General features: G+C 49.3%; 1 protein-coding gene across 2 annotated transcripts in view; it reads left to right on the top strand.

Moving 5' to 3' along the window:
• bbg (PDZ domain-containing protein big bang) overlaps positions 1–22,309 on the top strand; it is a 348,240-nt gene that overhangs the window by 186,027 nt on the left and 139,904 nt on the right. For both annotated transcript variants that reach the window (XM_075680936.1, XM_075680937.1), the window contains exon 2: positions 629–2,789. In XM_075680936.1, coding sequence (XP_075537051.1) covers positions 724–2,789 — 2,066 coding nt within the window. In that variant the 5' untranslated portion in view covers positions 629–723. The remainder of the gene's footprint in view (positions 1–628; positions 2,790–22,309) is intronic.

The following is a 22,309-nucleotide window of genomic DNA, read 5'->3' as shown; positions in this document are numbered from 1 at the left end:
CGTTACGACAACGAGTCGTCTTCGTTTTGACCCCCTGTCACCACGTCGAAAAAAAAAATATGGTGGACTTCAGACGCATCGCTTGTTCGACTACCGTTAGTCAATTCAAGTCTCCATCATCTTGTGAATCTTTGTCTTCTTTACATTTACTGGACCTATGTCTCTATTCCTTGAAATTATACCCAATAACCACAAAATCATTATATTAAATGTCGCTGGGTTGTTTCCAAAGCTTATGTAAGCGGAATATCGTCTCGCGTTAGTAGTCTATTTGTCTCAACGTGTATTGTCTGCACAAGATATTCACAGCACCCACGTTTCTTGTGAATGAAGTATGAGCCCGAAACCAGGAATTTTTAACGGAACGACACCGAATGTTCTATCTTCAAATGATGCCTCCAAGATAAATATGTGAAAGGAACGGATCCACTAGCCCGTGCATAACTGATCGCTCAGTGCATGACTATAGTTCAGTGCATAACTGATCGCAGAGATCAGCCCCATTTACATTTGCCAACAGAAAGTTGCTCCCAATTGTATTTTTGGAAAAGTTCCGCGTTACCTCGCGTAGTCACACTCGACGTGTCGTGTACAAATCCGTATATTCTCTCTGCTTCCTTTGTTACAGGTGTGGTCCGTGGCTGAAAGCTGAGGCATGGTTCCGCGATGCGTGGCACACTGAACACCATGTAGGGCTGACGCAGCGAGGGACAAAATTCTTCTATGGCAGCGCTGCCGGATAACGTGATCATCATGGAAGTTTACAACGACGCCGACTTGAGCGATCCGGTGCCAGCCTACAATGGCGAGCAGAGCCCGCCTCCGGTATTGCTCAAGCCATCTGCGGCTGGAACGAAAGACTTCGTCACCGTCGTGTCCGTAGAGGACTCTGCCGGTGGCAGCGTCGTCTCGCCGGGGCAAAATGACCGCGACAATTATGTGACGCTGTTAGAAGTCGACGATACACTTAGCGCCACCGAAGAAGTGCTCGTGTACCGCCTTCCCGGTGAGAGGCTTGGCATGGCCCTCAAGTTCGTTGGAGGCACTGCGGCCGCCGATAATGTGTCCAGGGTCTTCATTCAGTCCATCACGCCCGAGAGCCCGGCTTCCAGGGCGCAGTGGAAAATATCGCCCATCAAGGAAGGCGACGAGATCCTCGAGATTGGCGATACCCCCGTCACCTCGATGACTCGCTTGGACTGCGTAACACTGCTCCGAGATTCTCCGGTGTGCATCAAGCTGCTGCTGCGACACCAGGGCGAGTCGTCGGCGGGTCGAGCTCGGAAGAACCCGCCGCCGCCGATTCCGCCGCGGAAGTCCTCCATCGGAGGGTGCAATGGGAGCGAACTCACCGCAGCAGCGCCAACGACGAGCGTTCGACAGCATGTCGAGCTGTTCGAGAAGCACGCCTCGGGTATCGAGCGCAGTCCATCTCTGCGGAGGCCTTCCATTCCGCCGCCGTTGCCGCCGCGCCGTCCAAAATGCAGCTACTCCGATTCGGAAGAGCAATCGCAGACGCCCGCGTTTCCGGGCATGTCGCTGAGCATGAGACTCCCGGGATGGGAAGAGCTGATGCGGAAACGCGGAGGCAGTGGGGACAAGGGTGACCGGCCCGTCCAGCCAGACTTCTACATGGACCTCCTAGCCGAAGAAGACAAGAAGCTACTCGAGTGCGAGTCCGACGACACCGGTAGCTCCGTTTCGACCGTCATAGAGAAGTTCTCGAGAGCAAGCACCGCCAACTCGAGTTTTTCTGAGCACACTCGGCAGCAGTCGCTCGACAGGCCGTCCCACACGTTCGATCTCGAGAAAGTTCTGAGTCCCTTCGAGCAGCTGGAGCGAGAACTAGACGGACACGAGGAAACGTGCGTGGACGACGACGAGCAAGATCTTGATTTCGTTGACGATCCTGGAATCCTCAACGACGGCAAGGACGCGCTATGCGACGTGCTGGGTCTACCGTCGCCCATCGCACCCCCAGAGTCCTTTCAAGATATGTCGTCACCGGAGCAGCGCCTTAACGAAGACATCTGCAGCGACACCGAGTACCACTTGACCTCGGAAGAAGATCAAGAATCCAGACCAGACACGCTGTCCCCTCTCCAAGAACAAGAAGAAGGCTCTGACCAAGAGGCTGGCATGGAGGTTGACAGACGACTGGCGGACGCAAAAGAAAGCCATGTCGCCGCAGCCATGGCTCTTGACAAGCTATTACAACTTGACTTCTGCTCGTCCGAGCCGACTCCACGCCGTGACGAGCGCGAACGATCCCCCGTTGAACGTGAGTGCGCCCCGGAAGAAGAGGAGGTGCACCCTGCGGATGCCAACGAGCAGAGCAGTTACGACGACGACAGTGACGACATCGCCTTCGAGCTGCGCAGACACGCGGAACCTTTGCAGCAAGCGCAGGAGCTGCTGTCATACTCCAAAGTCGTCAAAACGACAGAGCACTGCTCGAGCTCCACCGTCGTTATCCGCAACGGCCTGCTCGACTCGCGTGGCAGCCACAGCTTCTTCGAGGCGCTAGAAGAGATGGACACATGCTTCGCGTCGCCTGCCAATAAAGAGATCCTGAGCGAGCGCACAATTACCATCTCAAGTCAGCGGAGAGACGAATTGGTCGGATGCCCGGCGAGCAGCACGGACATTGAACCAGAACCGGAATACAAAGACCCCCTGCGCACATACCAGAGCTCCGCTTGCGTCACGCTGACCCCTGGTGGCAGTGGATCTGGCGGCTACGCTGAACCGGAGGGCACCGTGAACGTCGCCTCGCGCTTCGACGGCGGGTGAGTGTGTGTGTATACTACGTTCTGTTGTTGTGTAACGCCTGGCGCCGCTGCGCGCTTTCACCTTTGGGCGACCGGGCTTCATTAGCGAGTTCTTGCGGCCCCTTGCCCAACGGTGACTCTGCGCACGGCCGCGAGGTGCGCGCATTTCCCGCTATTCCACCGGCGGGTCAAGCTCGGGTCACGAGCCGCAGAACTTGCTCCGGATAAGGCGCGCCCTGCCATCGGACCACGCTGAATACACTCGTGGTTCCCCATTGTGCCCGTCGCCAAGAGGATGCGCTCGCATCGTGCGACGTCTCAATTTATGGCGCTATTCAGCGACCCGTGCTTCGCGACCGACCCACTACATGGCTCGGTCGAGTGGCGTGCTCCGCGCGTCGTCGTCCCCTTTTCCTTGCTACCGGACGTCCTTCCATGTCGGTGCTTCCTGTAATTTATGTGACCCCCGTGAATCTATTTGCCCGCGCGAGCGGCGCGGCTGCTTTTAAAATACGGCGCCCCGCAGGTAGCCGACGGTTGCCCTCGATTCGCGTGTCCTGCGGAAGGAAAAAGACATAACGGTCCGTCTTCCTTAAGATGTCGCCCTGGCACAGCGATATATTTCTTGGCATATTTCATGGAAGGCTGCCGATTGCGTATGCCATACCCTCCAGCGCTGTTCTTACTGGAAATGCCTCGCTTTCGCTGCTGCTGCAGCTTTTCTTTCCTCCTTAACGTGCATGACAGTTCGCTGGCCAAGATATGCATTTCTCTGTAATATCGCTCGTTCGTGTCCCTACAACGTGCTCGTACAGACCGCGGGCGACTCGCTATCTGCACGTCCTTGACATACACGCGCACGAGAAGCGGTGGTTGGGCAGCCCTTTCGTCACGCGCCCCCGCCATCGGCGTATCGTGGGTGAGCGATAGGAGCTCGAAAAACGCGTTACAAAAGCCTTTGTCAAGAGTGCGGGTCCCTCGGGTTTGTCTTCAGTCCGTGTGGCAAGTGGCGCAGTGTCAGGCGAATGCGTTGGGCCCGTTGTTTGTTCTTTTCATTTTTCTTCCGGGCTGCTTTTGCACAACCCAATAGCTGCAGGCAAAGGGCTTCAGTAAGGAACTGCAGGTTGCTTATGACAGCGGAGCGCTTTTCGTTGGAGCTCAGTGCGCGCCATACCGGTCAGCTACATTTTAAAGTAGTTACTTAGTGATAGTTTTTCACGCTACAGAAGTGCCTAGTATACACAGCGAGAAACTCACAAATGAAAATCTACGGATTAATTTTGTCGGTGTGAGGTTCACTAAAGTGCACTTAAACTATATACACGTGCACAATCTTTTCTGCAATCGTATCCCACCGGAACGCGGCCGCCGCGACCGTGAAAGGAAACATCTGCCTTGCACTCTGCAGCGATAGACCAAAAGGCTCTGAGCTACCTGGCATTAAATATGTAGGGATACTTCATTAGGAGTTTGTTGCTTGTGTGATTATATATTGCACTCTCTAACATTTTAGCGCCCGACGCACCTGGGATGTCATGATGTACTACGATGTAGGGCATGCATTCTTAAAGAAGTTTGCTTTGAGCACAAGCCTTGAATGCACCCCCTGAGCTTGTACTGAGTAAGCTTGCTCAGAGCAAGTGCCCCACTAAAGTAGTGTACGGCGTCTTGCACTGTCTCAAGAAGGCGGCGCGTGTACCCGTTATTTCATTTTTTGCATGCGTATTTTTTTTTCCCAGTCTCGAGTCACCCCGTCCATCAACACCTTTAATGCTTTTTCCGCAAACTGAACTTATTTTTTTTTTTGTAAAACATGAGGCAACATTCGTGAAACTGTAGAACGAGCTCAGATCTATAAACTTTATTAAAAATTTGTGAGAGTTTGCCGGTACGCTCGAGTAAGGAGCCCAGCACCCTAAGCAAGCTAGCGCACGATATGACTATGAAGAAGTGGCACACACTTAGCCCACCATCGGTTGCCTTCACTCGGCGTTTCTATGGGAATGTGCCCGCTACCTCGTCTTCCTCGAAGTAAAGAATCGGTACTTTATCGCTTACCCCTAAGCGTTGAATTCACGAATGCATGGTCATTCTTGGTCGGAATTATCAATAACGCCAAATGCAATGCCTGCGGCAGCAACGAAAACAGTAGAATCGCTAATGTGCTACTGCCCGCCCTTTGACGTTGGAAGCCTTGACCTCAACACAGCTCTAAAGCAGCTAGACGAAATACTTGTCGCGTTGAACAAGATCTTGGAGCTATGGTCTCGCATATCAAAGCTGCAAAAAGGCCACGAAATCGTGGCTGCGATTTCTGAAGGCCTCTAGATACAGACCGAAGAACGTTCACTGCGCCAGCGACATCAACACAGGACTTCCTCTCTTAATCGTTTATTCCCCTTTTTGCTTCCCCCAGTGCAGTAGGGTAGCCAACAGGGTTCAGTAATTGTTAACCTTCCCCTGCCTCTCACATAATATATATATATATATATATATATATATATATATATATATATATATATATATATATATATATATATATGTATATATATATATATATATATATATTCTTCTGTTGGTTTGATAAATTCCAATGAACGTTTTAAGCGTTCGCTCCAGTATGAGCTTAGAAATAGCACAATTATAATTCATGAGCGGGTCTACTCGAAGTCGTGCACATTACGTGCCCAAAAACTGAAATGCACAATAGACTATTTAACGAAAATTCACTAATTAAGTTTCTAGCCAATTACCTAATGGCACATATTGCAATTTACAAATATTAGCGGGGGAGACTTCGAGGCATATTCACTCGAAAAGAAGTGTGTGGATGGCACCATTTACGAGGTATGCGCCGTGAAGCTGGCGGTAAAAATGACGCTGTCGTTCCACTTAATTTCTTAACAAAACGTCGTTTTGCGTATTGAAGCAGAGAAGTAACTGGAACGACCATGCATTCTTCAGAAAACTTCGGGAATTATCTCGAAACTGGTGTCGTCCCGAGAATTCGTTCCAAGTGAATCCGCGTTGCGAACTCGCCTGCTAGACTTTGTGAATTGCAGTATACGCCGTAAGGTAATTAGTGAAAAACCGAATTAGTAAGTTTTTGTTAGGTAGTGGATCGTGCATTTCAATTTGTTGTGCAGTTAATACCCGCCTTTTCTAGTGGAGGAGCTTGTGGACTAGAATTGTGCTATCTGCCACAGTCAATTTTTAAAACATTTTTTACAGTGTTCGCTTAAGCACCTGGTACATATATCTGGCGGGATCAGCGTTCATCACAAGTTTTAGTGTCAACTTTCAATCACGCCTTCAGAAGCGCGTGAAAAGGTTCCATTAGAAATACTTGCCCATAGTCCGAGACACTTCAAAACGGAGCCAGCCTTGCCAGCAGATTAAGCTCGGTTAGTAGCTATATTGTGCTCGATAACAGAGGACCTTTACAATGGTTAACTCGATCTGCGTTTTCTTTAATATTTCGGCGGGTAAATAGCTCAAATACTAATATGAACGCTCCTGAATTGGGATGCAATGGCTTTTGAGAAAAAACTCGATATATACTACCATTACAGTAAGCCTTCCCACTCACTGCTCTGTATGACTTGGCGCTACCGCGGTAGCAACACCACTTATTTATATTTTCTGCGTACTCTCTGCGTGATCGCATTTACGCACAATTTGACTGGTGACTGCAGCCTCCTTTTCAAAATGGCAATCGGAAATGACGACCGGTAGCGATCACCAAGCGCAGCCGCCTTGTACTAAGTTCTATATACCCTGGCGCAGCGCAGCAACCCTTTTCCACCACGCCCATGTTTAGCCATAGCAGATCACGGTGCAGAAACGCCGGCACACCACTTCTTCTTCCATATATGGCGGCGCACGACAAAGAAAGAAAAAGAAAAGAATATGCGCACTCGATTATACCGTCATTGCACTGGCGACCCGAACGAATCACAGGAACGAACATCAAACGGAGACCGCATGCGGCCAGCCCGTTGACGCGGAGGTATATAGCCGAAGTGTAAGGGGAACGGGGTGCCTCGGCGTACCAAGACACCCGGGACGCATTACTGGCCGCCATTGCCGCATTTGGGAAGAGTAGAAGCACAGAAGGATCGGGGTTGCCCTTCGGTGACCTCATTAGCGCGCGTTGGCGGCGGCGGCCGGGGTAGATCCGGCGGCGGATCGCGCGCTCTCTGGTGGTGCACAAGGTGTCTGGTCATCGGCCGATTCCGTGAATTAAAGAAATCACGATTGCCGGGTCGCTGCCTCCGCAAGCATGTCCCGCAGCGCCGATGTTACGCCTGCTCGGTGGTGGCGCGCTGCAAAGGAGCGAGAGAGGGGGTCTTCTTCGATATAGCCACTCGCGCCCGATATCGCGGCTGATGGATGGCAACGCGGCCGCTTTTCCAATTACGCCGGCCGATGCGTCTCTGTCCACGCGGCAGCTGCGAGCGCCGCGCGCGAGTGCATGGTGCTTGCGTGCGAGTTCGCGTCCCGTGCGATTAGTCTCGTGCGGTTTTGCGGGTGGAGCGAGCGCAGGCCTAATTGGTCCAGGCTTCTCGGCGGTTGTCAGGCTCGAGCTACATTTGGTCTGCGCGCCCGCTTAACAGTAAAACAGGACCTTTGGTTTTGCGGAAAACAGTCAATGGAGCGCTATTAGGAGGCTTGGTTCTTGTGCTGGAAGCAACGCTCGAACTGGAACAAGAAGGCTATTGGCACGCGTCTGCGTGCAGGAAACGGCGACGTGCGGGTGTCAGAGCGTATAACGACGCAGCCAGAACGAGTACGTATATGCCAAGGACGAGTCAAAACTTCATTTCCGTGGTCTTATGCTTGAAAGGGGTTGATTTGACCAGGTTGTCTATTACTGGCCGAACAGCTCGACCGGCTCTGCTCGGAAAACGACATACGTTCTTTGGGCATTTTATTTATTTTATTTTTTTCTTGTCAAGCATTGTCCTCTCAAAACCGTCAATATAGCAAAATGTTGCGAGCTGCCCACAGCAAACCTGACTAAAAGCGCGGGTTGCAAACATAAAAAAAAATCATTAGATTATGGGGTTGCACGTGCCAAAACCACGATCTGCGTGATTATGAGGCACGCCGTAGTGGGTGACTCCGGAAACTTGGACCGCCTGGGGCTCTTTAACGTGCACCTAACTCTAAGTACACGGGTGTTTTCGCCTTTCTCCCCCACCGAAATCTGGCCGCCGTCGCCGGGATTCGATCCCGCGACCTCGTGCTTAGCAGCGCAACACCATAGTCACTAAGCAACCACGGCGGGTGCGGGTTGCAAACCTATACATGGAAAGAGATATCACCCATTTCTGGTGGTGAGTATACCATATCACTAACCTTCGATGCTGCCTGATACGAGCCAGAGGCGAGACGCATGCAGATCTATTTAACGTGGTTTTCGTAAGGAAAAGGATGTCCTAACGGATCGGTACACTGTTTTATTCCGAAATAAGCCATTTAACTTGCGCATCGAGATTGTCTAGAACTACTTATATATGACTCTCTCTGAGAGCCGTATACCGTAACGCTAAGTTTGTCAATGCGAGAGTGAACGTTGGTGTATTTTCGGGCCCACCTTGGAACACGCGGCACGCAAAACTTGAGAAGACACGTCGCGCATATCGTTATTTACCCACCTACCATCTTTGCAAGCGGACGTAAAGTGTGTGGCGGAATTCTTCGCTCCGCAAATGCTAGCTATCAGTCGAGAATAATGCCCCTGGTACAGAGCACACACGTAAAAACTTCTGGGTTGGCGATGAGTATCGCAAAGTCGCGCACGTATAGTGCGCTGTATATCAGTGTGCAACTTGCTGCAGCGCACGTCTTGGAACAAGGCCAAGCCTCTGGTCTCGTTTATCAGGCGAAGCGTCATACATATTCCGCACGCCCTCGCAGTACGTCAACCTGTACCCACCGCAGGGCGCGGGAACACGTATTTCGCGGTGAGCCGCTATACACACGCAAGACAGGCCTGTAGTATATAACGCTGCCTTAACCTGCTGGCACGGGTTCGGTGCAAGTAACGAACATCGACAGGCACGCAAGGTCGTTACAAGCGGACGAGCGCACGCAACCTCCATTTGCTCGCGTGAATATGTACGGAGTAGAAATAGAGGCACTCCACGTTTGGGAAGGTGTACTCGCGTACCTATACATTCCTCTGTACATGCCTGTACACATGTGCGTTGGCGCGCGAAGTGCCTCGAAGATGCATCGATCTAACCGATGCGCCCGGTGCGCGGGAAACGCGTCTGGAGACCGCCCGCAGCTGTGCACTCAAAATGCACACCGGCTTGTTAACCAGCGGTGCAAGGTGATATTCAAAACAAATGCCCTCGTGGGCCCGTTCCGGTCAGGGGAAGTGCGTTCCAGCGCGTATGCAGCGCTGGTTACCATTTGTCTACGTCGCACCCTTTCTGTGGGACTCGGTTTCTTCTCACCGCGCTCCTTTGTTGATCGAGGCGCGCGGAACGCTCGGTCATGAAATAAAGACGTTCGATAGTTAATTTGCATATTCATGCGTATAATGGACCCTTTTCTAGTGAAGCACCCATCTGGCTGTCGTCAGTGTAACTAAATTTGCCGGGCAAGCCGCTTTTCTCCTACTGTGGTACATGTTGCGGCAACAACGGGGACAACATTCCACCAAGCATGTCTCTCGTGATGTCATTGCGCTTGGCCATCTTGTGCTGCTAGTGTTGTAATACATGAATGTTGCTGTTCCTGCTATAGCCGTGCGGGCGCTAGCCGTATTTTTGCTTAACGGCTACGCGCAAGCGACACAATCGCAGCGACGCGTAGGCCGTACTTCTTTGTATATTACGACGACTCAGGAGCCAATATTTCAGAGACGCGCCAGCATTTACTGTCGAACAGCTGTATCGCTACTTCGACCCAACACAGGACGACAGCGCAGCATCAGATGGTCCAGCATCCGGGTGCTGTCGAACCAACGAGCAGGCCGAAATATTTCTGGTCCACATGAATTCCACGACATTCTATGCGCAAGAAAATTCGATGAAGTAACTGTGAACAGAAGAAACTTGATTACTCACCTTTGCAGAAGTGCCCGTTGCAAATATGTGCGTTTCGATGCTGCCTTCCACAGCGAATCATCCTTTCCTGCGCGGGCACACGGCAGCGATTCACTTTTCTATGGGAAGACGGAGGAAGCGCAAGCCATTCTCACTGCATTGGCTCTTTATGCGACTCAAAGTGGTGCAGCCCAGCTGTGGTAATGGCAGCCCAGCTTGTGCACAGTGTTATTGGAAGAGCCTGCACTCATCCGAAGCTTCAGAAAGCGCTGCGCGTAGAAACACGGACAAAAACGTGCATGCACAGGGAGTACATACACGGGCGTAGACTTACAACGATATGTCAGAAAACTAAGCAGGTCTAACGTATATGTAATAACTACAACGCGCTTAGCCGTGGTCGGAGCGTTGTCCTATCCGAGCTGGTGGCGCTAACGTTCGAAGCGCTCGATAAGGAAAAAAAAATGTGGAGAGGGTTTTGCCGTTCCTGCAGCCCACATCAACCCATGTGCTTTCCGCCGTTCGCTTTCCTCGGATGCGCGTGCCTATTTCGCCTATATCGCGAAGCGATAACACAGTGGCCCGCCGAAGAGCAACGCCGCACCATGACGAGGTTCGCCGCGCCAAGCACGAGAGAGAGAGAGAGAGAGAGAGAGAGAGAGAAACATTTATTTTACTCCAGGCCCTGAACGGACTGAACGGTCTACTTCCCCGATTTGTGCCTTCTGTGGTTGGACCGGTGATAAGGAACACTTCATCTTGTTGTGCCGCACCTCGTCGATGAAAGAATGGCGTTATTCTGCTGTTTGCTGAAGAGCCCGTTGTTGCCATTTTAGTATATTGTCCCTAGATTTCGCGACTTGCCGGCTTTATTTTTTCCTGCAATATTTCCGATTTAGTGACCGGCGTTATTTTTTTAGCGACGAGACAGAGCAATTGCCGACATTTTATCGACTTAGAGGTTTGAATAAAACGCTGTTTTATTCAAAAGCTACAAAAATGCAGCAGAATTTGACTGTATGATGCGTGGCCTGAGCGGTGGTCTGCCCTCATGGGGGCCCTACGTCGCGTTTAATTGTGCCGAGAGAAACAGACTTCACGTTGTTCCCACAAAATGCTGTTTCTTGTTTAATATTTCTTATAAAACTGATACGAATGGCTCCTAACGCTACGGGTGCTTCACTTTCCCTAAGTAAATTCGATTTGTAGACTCTCGCAAGCATAGCGGAAAATTAAACTACTTATTGCGGTAAATTTTATGGTCAGATTTAGAACGCAATGGGTGAATTAATAAGACAGATCAACTATAGAAAGGCGTACATGGGCTCGTTCACGTGAGTATTGACTCAATTAACTTCCCTGTTTCTTATGCCTTTCAGAGAAATCAATACTACATGGAGGTGAATCAGGGGGCGGCTACGTTGTATTTGGCCTGTATAAAGCTCACATAATTTTAGCTAGAGTGTTACCATGACCAAGATCGTATCGCATTGTGTAGTTAGCATTTCATGAGCCCTGAATAGTCAAAAATTTGCAGGCATCAAGTGGCGAAAGTGCGCGTTTGCGCTAGGTAAATCAGGCAACCCGTCTTCTTTGGAACATCGCTGCATTTGTAATCTGAAAATCTGAATATAAACGCAGGATTTCCGCTGTAATCACGCATGTTTTTTTTTTTTTAATGCATTAGTATAGTAAGGGTCCTCAAAACCTTATAGGCTGCTAAATTCGCTGTTTAATGATCACCTGGGTACGAACGCGACACGTTTCGGTATAGGTGCGTTACGCCACGTTAGCCTAAATTATAGTGTTCTCCCTAAAACGCCTGCAATACATAAATTTCACTCGACAGTTCTAGGGAGAAATTTAACGACACTGAAGAAAAATTTAGCCACAGTTTGGTTGCTCGCTTCATTCACGACACGCTTGAAGAAAGTATTGTCAACACGAAGCAGGCGTCATCGGCAGGCTATGCCTGCGCAGCCGTTCGAGCACGCTATAGACAAGCGTACGGACGACTGTACAGTTTGGCCCACTCTTAACCCTTGTATGCCTAGTGTCCTACACGTAGTACATTGCTTTCATTCGCAGTAATTCCTTACATTTCTTATAGAAAAGCTTTAGGTCCTCAGCCCGTGTTCATAATGTCATAAGTTTTGTCTGTACGAACCTTGGTAAGTGTGCATATTGGCGTTTCCGTGTGAGTACAGCTGCAACATTGTGGATTTCAGGACTTCGAAAACGGTGCCATCTCGCTGCGGAAATAGTTAACAAACTGATATAAATATTATTGATTGTTGCCGGGATTGTGATTACCCGTCTATAAGGGACAAAACAAATATACGACAGGATATCTGTGTTCCGTACTTAAAGCGTTGTCTACTACAACGTTTGAAACAGCAGAGAATTTGTAGGATGCTAGGACGCTAGGACATGTAGGACGCTAGGCAGATTGGGTGCATGCAGTTTGGGGGGCATGGGTGTGCCGGACATCCTATCAAGGAGAGGCCAACGTAATCGCGAATTTGCGTCTGCCACATAAACTGCTTTGTTCCTTTTTGTTGTGAGGCAAGGGATTCCTTGATCAGGCTTTTGGAAACAAAGCTAACGAATTCGACATCGTTATGCGATGCCTTAAAGGGAAGCTGAAGAGTCTGCAGAATTCAATAAGACGCTCATATACGGATGCAGGAGCCTTATAAACCATGCACGTAAAATTTTGGGCGGGATTTTTTCACTTGGGAACGGCGTAATCGCCGGTTAAAATTACGCTGTCGCTCCGCCCCCCGTCGAGCGCCGCGCGCTGCTGCTGACGCTGACGATGCGATTGGAGACCGGAAACCGCGGAGCAGTGCCGTCGGCATTTGTGTTCCGCTCCTTCGCAGTCTCCGCGACCGTGCCTGACTGCACTTGTTTCTGCGTGCGTGCCGTCATAATCTGCCTCGCTCGAGCCTGCATTCCTTTGTTTGGGTGTATGTAGAGTGGTAGTTGACGTGCGCAGCATCAATTGAAGTGTTAGGCCGATCATGCCGGCGTTCTGTGCAGCCCAGAGTAGCACGAACACCAGCGGCCGCGACGATGTTCCATTACTCCCCGCAAAGACAAGAAGCTAGCTTGGAGCTAAATGGGAGGCTGCTGTAAATCGAAAGAATTTCAGGCGCTCAAGAACAACAGTACTGTGCTGTAACCACTTCCGTGACGACGATTACTACCAGAGTTTATCAATAAGGCGTGAATGAGTGAGAGTACGACTTTCTGCTAGCAGGCTTTCTAAACGCAGCGCGAAAAGGTCGGGGCAACGAACGCACAAAGGCGGTACGAGTGCGGGCGGACGGATGGTAACTGGTCTTGGAAGACCTTATGAATACACGAACTCGTCCAAACCTGGATTTTGATTTATTGCTAGCTCCTTCGGGTTAGCACGCTGAAAGGAAGGTACATGTTCATCTCCCGCCCTTGACGCAGGTTTCGTCGCAAGCCGCCGTTAATTTTCTATTCGCACGTGTGTTGTGAAACAGCCAACATGCAGCTACCATAATGCAGTGCAAGTGTAACGTTTTCATGTGTTTGAAAGCCGGCGCACGCCAGGACGCTGCGCGCCCCCCTCGCGCACAGAGAGAAACCGGCAGTCTCACGTAGCCGACGGAATTCGCCGCCTTTACGGCTCCGGTTACGAGTAGCGTGCACATGGCGCGCTGATGAAAGTCACTACACGTGCTGCAAGAGCCAGAAAGCTTTTCCCGCATGTAAACCGTCTGTGTAGATTGCCGACAGCTTTGGGGCAGCGCACAAATGCCGACGCCGGATCGCATCCCTCCTTACGTTCCACGAGGAGGCGTGCAGGAACATAACAGTACAGTTGTGTGCCCGGAAACGAACTCACTGGATCGCTGAATCCAGCTTTGCAACAAACATACTCACTAAAGAACATTTCTAACACGAGGAGATAAGATAACATAAGATAATTCGTCAGAACTTAATTATTGAATTTTGTTAATTATTCGATTATGCACATCAAAAATTTTTTTTCGAGTTATGTGCGCCTTTTCGAGTCGATCAGCTCATGGGCTAGAATTGCACTATCTGCTACCGACAAATTTTTTTATAAAATTGGCAAGTGTTCGCAGAAACACCCTTTATAAGCTCTCTCCTTTCCCATGCGTCTGGCCATTACTATTCCATGCGTTTTCTTTATATATTATTGCGGAAAGGCAACAAGGGTGTTCGTGATTAGCTTGAAGAGGAAATCAGTCGCCTCTGTACTTCCCTCTGTATAAATCTATAATGTGGGCTATGATGTATATTTCTTATATTTATTTTCGTTATTACTACAAAGTGAAAAGTGCCACCTTTCACACCATACCACGCCTATACAAAGGCAGCTCTGTTAATTTCATCCAAAGTAGGAGAGTGCTGGGCTGGCAGAGTTGCGAGCAAATGTTTAGAGATGGATAGTCTCCCGATAAGAAAGAATATTTTTTTCCCTCGCAACCTGCAGGCATAGAGGCTCAAATCGAGTGGTACAGTCTACAGGCGTGTTCGACAAATGCAATAGCACTGAAGCAGTTTCACATTTGCCCGAGCTGTGCTAGAAGAAATTTAAATTTTTCGCTGATGACGCTCCAACTTTCGCTCGCGACTGTACATCAGGTCCACTTCAGAAGATTCTCGCCCGTTCACATTTCCACACCTCTGCGAATGTGCTCACATTGACCGCTTCTTCATGATATTTTTTTTTTTTACAACGAAGCTGTTAGCCCCTATAGTTGGTCGGAATGTTTCGTGTCCTCGTGCGCGCTTTCCTCACACAAAGACAAATGGCAGCTGGAAGGCTTTGTGTATGAATTTCCGCGTGACAGAATTATGTTTTTCGTACATTCGAATTACAATCCGATGCTATCGTGTCTACATGCTGCGTGTAAGTCGTATTATAAAAAATTTCTAACGTGTCTCACTTTGAAAAATTCAATCAGTTCGCTAACGCACGCGCGTACGTGGAGGGCCAACAAGAATAAGGATGTTGTTGCGCTAATCGCCTGTGCCCCCTTCTTGAATTACAATCCAAAGCTGTCATGTCTGCAGCTTGTGTGTAAGTCATGCTTTACGCATTCTTCTGGCGTATTTTACTTTTAATCATTCATTTATTTCAATAATCCAATTTCTTTATTTTTTTCTTCTTGTCTACGTTTCCCCCTTTGCCCTTCCCCAAGCGTACGGAGCCAACTGGGCACTCCCGTGGTTAGCATACCGGACTTTCCCTCTCTCTCGGCTTTCTCACTTATTTAAGGTGGGCATATGCATGGAGCGATGGCACCGATAAACTCAGCTGAGTTTCCCGCCAGCGTAGCCTGCCTGTGCTTGCTGCGTGTTCCCGGCATGCATTTGTGCTGGGCCATATTAGCATGTCAGTGCCATTCTTTGCGCTGTCCTCTATACTGCGCTTTCCTCGGCGCCCCCCCCCCCCTCCCCCTCGCTGATTCACTTGCCGCTTTTCGATAGCAGTGCTGCCGAAAGAAAAGCTGCACAGACATTTCCGTTAGGTGCGGCCGTTCTTGGGGATTTCCGAGAGATAAAACTCGAAGTAAACGGACACCCCGTTGCTGATCTATTTTATTGCCTGTCCTCCCGTGTCCCCCCCCCCCCCCCCCGCTTTTACTTCATTTTGTTCTTCCAACGTGGCGAGCCGGAACAGCCCGACGTTTTAAATGTTGCCCTCTCCTTGGGCAGATACCATTGTCTCCTTCCCTTTTTTCTTTTTCTTGACGACGCCGGGAATGCGTGCATTCCGACATAAGGCTCTCGCCGTTTCTCTCGGCGAAAGTCGCGGGTCTCGTCCGGCGCTGCATGTCCTCTCGCACGAAGATCAATGCGTTCTCGAGTCATTAAACGGCTCGCTGGGAACTTGTATGCTGCGCGCTAAGTGCATTTGCTCGAAAACTGGTTTAACGCTCCCGTTTGGCAAGCGCAGCCGACATTTGTTTTGTTTTTTCTAACGCTGAAATCCACTCCAACGGTAAATGGAGCTGGCTGGCGGACGTAGAGCGGCACCTCATCTAAATATATTTGTAAACGAAATACCACCGCTGTGCAGTCAGCGCTTTAGGAATGAATAAGGTGGTAAGGTAGTCGTCGGTTGTTCTCGCGTAAGTGTACGGAGTGTACGTAAGTCACAACGCGCACATCGGAAGCTTTCACGCTGTATATACGGCGGTGCCTCGTCCTTTTTCTGGAAATAACTGGACTGATAAGTTTACGGCGGAATCGAAACGCCCTTTCATTTTATCATGCTGTTCCTTGAAACTAAAAATAGAGAACTCGCTTTTCGTGAAATGAACACGTCGCTAGATTAACACCGCGGCCATTATCGATGACGATGGTCGTCGGTCTCGAAGGTGGTCTGTACCGAAGATTCTCAGAGCCCCGTGGAGCGCGTATCACTCACTAGAGTAATGCATGCGTACTACTTATACGCCACCCATGGAGTCTGCATTGCTCAGATTTAAGGGCGAAGCACCACGACCTGTGGGACGTGCTCAGCACATTCGGACTGAAAGAATATGTACTCTGCGTTTTGTAGGCTTGTAGAGTAATGCGTGCTGTAGAGGACGCAAAAAACTTCAGCCCGCGCGTGTCACGCAAACCCGCCAACTTGTGTGCACGATTTACCATCCCGGCACGAAATGTCGCACTGTTGACGAACGGCAAGCAAATCGATTTCCCTCATTTCACTCATTAATTCATGCAGCTGTCGGCATAGGAAGAAACGGGCGACCTCTTTCATTGTTTCCTGGCATATACCGTGTACGTATTAAACACGAATCAGCAAAAGAAGCTTGGTGGTTTAACGAAATGGTATGCTGCTGTAAGTTTATTCTGATTCTTATGGTTATGAACCACGACAAACATGAGCCACTTCGTCAGAATGATATATCCATAATAATCATTGTTTACCTTCCTTACCGTCATTAGAAAGGATTTATTCTCACGTGTGCTTGCTTATTTTTCTTCGGTGACCACTGTTCACCGGCTAACAAATGTTGAACGTCGTTGCTCAGCTCAAGACGCACCTGCATGCATGATTTGGAACTTAGGCGAATGTTATCGTTCACTCTATCTGTTGTGTATGTCCTCCTTGTATTACCAGATTGCACGAACGAAACGAATTGCGCAGTCGTTTCTGGAACCCACAAGGGCACCAGCGATTACACTAGAACCTTCAACGAGTGATGTAGAAAAAGCCGACGCGCTTGACCCACTGATCAGATTTCGACTATCGCCGACTGTCTTCGCCGCTTCGCTGTGCTTTGAGTGTAGCCTGTTTCCGTGGGCACATGCTCGCCCAATAAAAACTTAGTTTCCTCATTCATACACTCTAAAGAAAGTTTACACTCTTTGGGACTTATCTTGTCCCGAAACAAGAGTCGTCATCTGCCTTACTTGCGTTTCCTCTCATGAAAACTCGGCGCTCGCTACTTTCCTGTCGAGGATACTGCGTCAAGCTGATAACGCGCAAGCCGTTCGTGCCTAGGAAGTACCGGGCTCGCAGTGTCAAAGAAAGGAAATACGTGCAAGACAGGTGATTATCGTTTGGGAAGAAAATACACCCCAAAGGGTGTAAACTTTTCTAGAGTGGGTTTGCCGCGCTGTTCTTCATTGTCACTATTACGCGACGGTATATTAGTATTCAGCCCCAGCTCATTATTCGCCCTCCATTTTACGGGACCGACCCATTGCAGAAGCAGAAAACAAACGAAGAAGAAACGGGAACGTACATACGCGTTGAACCACCCTGCAGGCGTATCTCAAGCTTTCATTTCTATTCATCACTGCCTTCAGAGCTGCGCGGCTTTACACTCTTGACGGCCCATCGTTGCACACAATAACGCCTCAAAGCTTGCACCATTTCCGTTTATCGTCGTTAAACTGGGCGCCCTTTCGTTGCTCCGTCCTTCACTCGCCCCAACACGGGCGACGCCGCCCACCACAGCGTTTAGCAATCGTAAAACTCATACCGAACGACAAAGTCGTTCCACCCACTTCCGAAGCGGATAATCCCCACGGCAAACGCCGCCGGCTATATCTCGAATGCAGATTTCTTTCTTTTTCTAAAGTGCACCGTTCAACCTAGATTACTTTGTTTCTTTCCACCCCGTTTCCTTCTGTCGCCTTTCTTTCTTTTTTTCGCGATTGTCGCGCCCCGACTGGCGCCGGGCTCTCGCGTCGTCTCCGCGGCGCAGCACGCGCACTCGTTCTGGCGCCCTTTATCTCCTTTTTAACCCCATGCACGCTTTCGCACGCGCACGCTCGTGCTCGGCAAGATGGAGCGAAGCAATTCCTTAGGGCCCGCCCGACGCGCTTCTTTTATCTCTCTTGCTCGTTGCCTTCGTTTCATTCCTTCTTCCTCCCTTCTTCTGGCTCTTCTTTCTCCACTTCGTCGGGGGCGCGCGCGACCTCTGACCCGAGGGCCGAACGCGACCCGCGCAGAGCTGCTTGCCTGCGTCACGCTGTGCTCTCTCCGCTACATGCGTCGAGGGCGCAACAAATACAGGCGAACGGCTGTGTGGTCCGTGTCAGGCGCGCTCGTTTTATTCATGGCGTCTGCTCGAAACGGCCACTGCGCACGCGCCGAAGCCGTCCGGGGCGCGTGCCACGTTTCCTAAGCGCGCGCGCTGCAGTCGGCGTTGGTGCACTGCCTCTTCGACAGCCTCCGCCGACAGTGCAGCGAGCTGCCGCGGCGCCGGCGTCTGGCAGATATCGAGGGGCGGGCTTCGCCGTCGGCCGTTTTTGTGCGCCCGACCGGAAGGGTCTAAATCACTTTCCGCCACGCGGTTCCTGACCGGAGATGCCTGGCTGGCCGTCTATTTGTTTGCTTGGGTCTTTCTCGTTTTACCACGTATTTGTCTTTCTTTTTTTCATTTTCTTTTTCGGACTACTCCGCAAACGGTAACGCGGAGATGTGATACACGTTGCACAAATTAGACAGGGAAATCATAGAGCAGTTTATCGGGAAAATGGCTTTGCGTAGAGCGCACATTTACCATCCTGACGCAGACGTTGTTCTTTCTCTGTCTCTTCTCCTCTTTCAATCCCCTTTTCCCCTTTCCCAGTTCAGGGTAGCCTACTGGGCTCAGCGTAGTTAACCTCTTTGCCTTTCCCTTTGACCTCTCTCTCTCTCTCTCTCTCTCTCTCTCTCTCTCTCTCTCTCTCTCTCTCTCTCTCTCTGCTCTTGACACGCAAGTGAAAGTTAGGGCCACGAGATACAAATCTTTCAGGTTTGCAAACCTGGCTGGTATAGGTGTTAGAGTATGTATAGTGCAACTGTGACGCCATTGTTCTCCTCCAACTTTCCATTCACATCTCCCACATTAACGTAAGTGGAATGTGATGATGGAACTTCCACAAGATTTTTGTTTGGCGAGCCAAATAAATAAAACAAACATTATATATTTTAAAAAAAGAACAGAAAACGCGACTGCGCAGTAGAACACATTCAAAAGAGCGCGGACCGTGAAAGTGATTTGTAATTTGAGCGTACGGTCACTGCAGAATAACATTGAGCTCGATTGAGCTCAAAGTTCTTCAAATAATATTGAGCTGGACTTGCACCAATTGAAGTCCTAACGCCGGATTGATACGGACAAGAAGGCCGACAGGACGTGCGCTAACTATCAGCTTAACTTAATTTCACAAAAGCATGGTACTTACACCGGCTCAAACGAGTGCAGATCATCGCACGGGCAACCCAACATTTCCTAGATAGGCCGTTTCCTTCCTGCTCAAAGTAATCGACTGAGCGCCTGCGCAGTTATTTGCACCTTCCTTTGCAATCAAGCTCGCTTCTGCAATCTCCCTCGCATCGTTATCTGTAGTTCTAAACACGACTACACAATCCTTAAACAGTTGTTTACACGCGCAATCGCCAAAATGCACGCAGACATGTCCATCCCGATAACAGTTCCATTTTTGCTTGTGTTCCCTTAGCCTGTACGTCATTGAGGCATCTGCCTGTCTGCCCTATATACGTACATACATTTTACCGCACGAGAAAGGGAAGCGATATATGGCACCTTGCGCGCAGTGCACAAACGGAGGCCGATGGATCTTTGCGCAGCCTCGGCGCGTCGTTCTCAACAGAGCGGTGGTGTTACATATGCTTGATAGCGTTTGTGGAGCTGAAAATACGACGTCCACTTTCACTTTTCGGTCCACCTTCTTTAAACCATGTGATATGCCATGCATGTACGGTAGAACCACCTTTTTTCTCCTTTCATGGCTGCGTTCGCGCTATACCATCCGGTTCCGCTAGTTTTTTCAGCGCATTTTCTGCCACTGATAAATGCACGTGGATAGGGTAGCCTGCTTCCAGTAGCCCCTCTTCTGTCTCAAAAACTCCCTGGCATCTGGTGGGGGCATGAATTGCGGAGCGCATTCACGAAACATAGGTTTGCGATTGCTCGCTTCACCAACTGTGAATGTGGCGAGGCGTGCGAAAGCAGTATCTAAGGTAGACCTTAGATAAAACGTTAGAAGCTCAACCCGCTGGATGAAATGCCTGTCCCAGTTTGGAATGCAATTCATCATCATCATCATCATCATCATCATCATCATCATCATCATCATCATCATCATCATTAGCCTGGTTACCCCCACTGCAGGGCAAAAGCCTCTCCCATACTTCTCCAACTACCCCGGTCATGTTCTACTTGTGGCGATGTTGTCCCTCCAAACTTCTTAATCTCATCCACCCACCTAATTTTCTGCCGCCCCCTGCTTCGCTTCCCTTCCCATGGAATCCAGTCCCTGACCCTTAATGACCATCGGTTATCTTCCCTCCTCATTACAAATAGCCATGCCCCATTTCTCTTTCTTGATTTCAACTAAGATGTCATTAACTCGCGCTTGTTCCCGTACCCAATCTGCTCTTTTCTTATCCCTCAACGTTACATCCATCATTCTTCTTTCCATAGCTCGTTGCGTCGTCCTCAATTTAAGTAGAACACTTTTCGTAAGCCTCCAGGTTTCTTCCCCCTGCGTGAGTACTGGTAAGATACAGCTGTTATACACTTTTTCTTGAGGGATAACGGCAACGTGCTGTTCATGATCTGAGAATGCCTGCCGTACGCACCCCAGCCCATTCTTATTCTTCTGATTATTTCAGTCTCATGATCCGGATCCGCGGTCACTACCTGCCCTAAGTAGATGTGTTTCCTTACCACTTCCAGTGCCTCACTACCTATTGTAAACTGCTGTTCTCTTCCGACACTGTTAAACATTACTTTAGTTTTCTGCAGATTAATTTTTAGGCCCACCCTTCTGCTTTGCCTCTGAAAGTCAGTGAGTATGCATTGTAATTGGTCCCCTGAGTTACTAAGCAAGGCAATATCATCAGCGAATCGCAAATTACTAAGGTATTCTCCATTAATTCTTATCCCCAATTCTTCCCAATCCAGGTCTCTGAATACCTCCTGTAAACACTTTGTGAATAGCATTGGACATATCGTATCTCCCTGCCTGACGCCTTTCTTTATAGGGATTTTGTTGCTTTTTTTATGGAGGACTATGGTGGCTGTGGAACCGCTATAGATATCTTTCAGTATTTTTACGTACGCATCGTCTACACCCTGATTCCGCAATGCCTCCATGACTCCTGAAGTTTCGACTGAATCAAACGCTTTCTCGTAATCAATGAAAGCTATATATAAGGCTTGGTTATATTCCGCACATTTCTCCATCACTTGATTGATAGTGTGAATTTAGTCTATTGTTGAGTAGCCTTTACGAAATCCTGCCTGGCCCTATGGTTGACGGAAGTCTAAGGTGTTCCTGATTCTATTTGCGATTACCTTAGTAAATACTTTGTAGGCAACGGACAGTAAGCAGATCGGTCTATAATTTTTCAAGTCTCTGGCATCGCCTTTCTTATGGATTAAGATTATGTTGGCGTTCTTCCAAGATTCCGATACGCTCGAGGTCATGAGGCATTGCGTATACAGGGTGGCCAGTTTTTCTAGAACAATCTGCCCACCATCCTTCAGCAAATCTGCTGTTACCTGATCCTCCCCAGCTGCATGCCCCCTTTGCATAGTTTCCAAGGCTTTCTTTACTTCTTCCGGCGTTACTTGTTGGATGTCAAATTCCTCTAGACTAATCTCTGTGCCATCATTGTCGTGGGTGCCACTGGTACTGTATAAATCTCTATAGAACTCCTCAGCCACTTGAACTACCTAATCCGTATTAGTAATGATATTGCCGGCTTTGTCTCTTAACGCATACATCTGATTCTTGCCTATTCCTAGTTACGTCTTCACTGCTTTTATTCTTCCTCTGTTCCAGAGAGCATGTTCAATTCTATCCATATTATATTTCCTTATGTCAGCTGTCTTATGCTTGTTGATTAACTTGGAAAGTTTTGCCAGTTATATTTTAGCTGTAGGGTTAGAGGATTTCATACATTGGCGTTTCTTAATCAGATCTTTCGTC

Source organism: Dermacentor variabilis, chromosome 2 (genome assembly GCF_050947875.1).
Source record: "Dermacentor variabilis isolate Ectoservices chromosome 2, ASM5094787v1, whole genome shotgun sequence".
Lineage (NCBI taxonomy): Eukaryota > Metazoa > Arthropoda > Arachnida > Ixodida > Ixodidae > Dermacentor > Dermacentor variabilis.
This window is presented reverse-complemented; position numbering and strand designations above follow the sequence as displayed.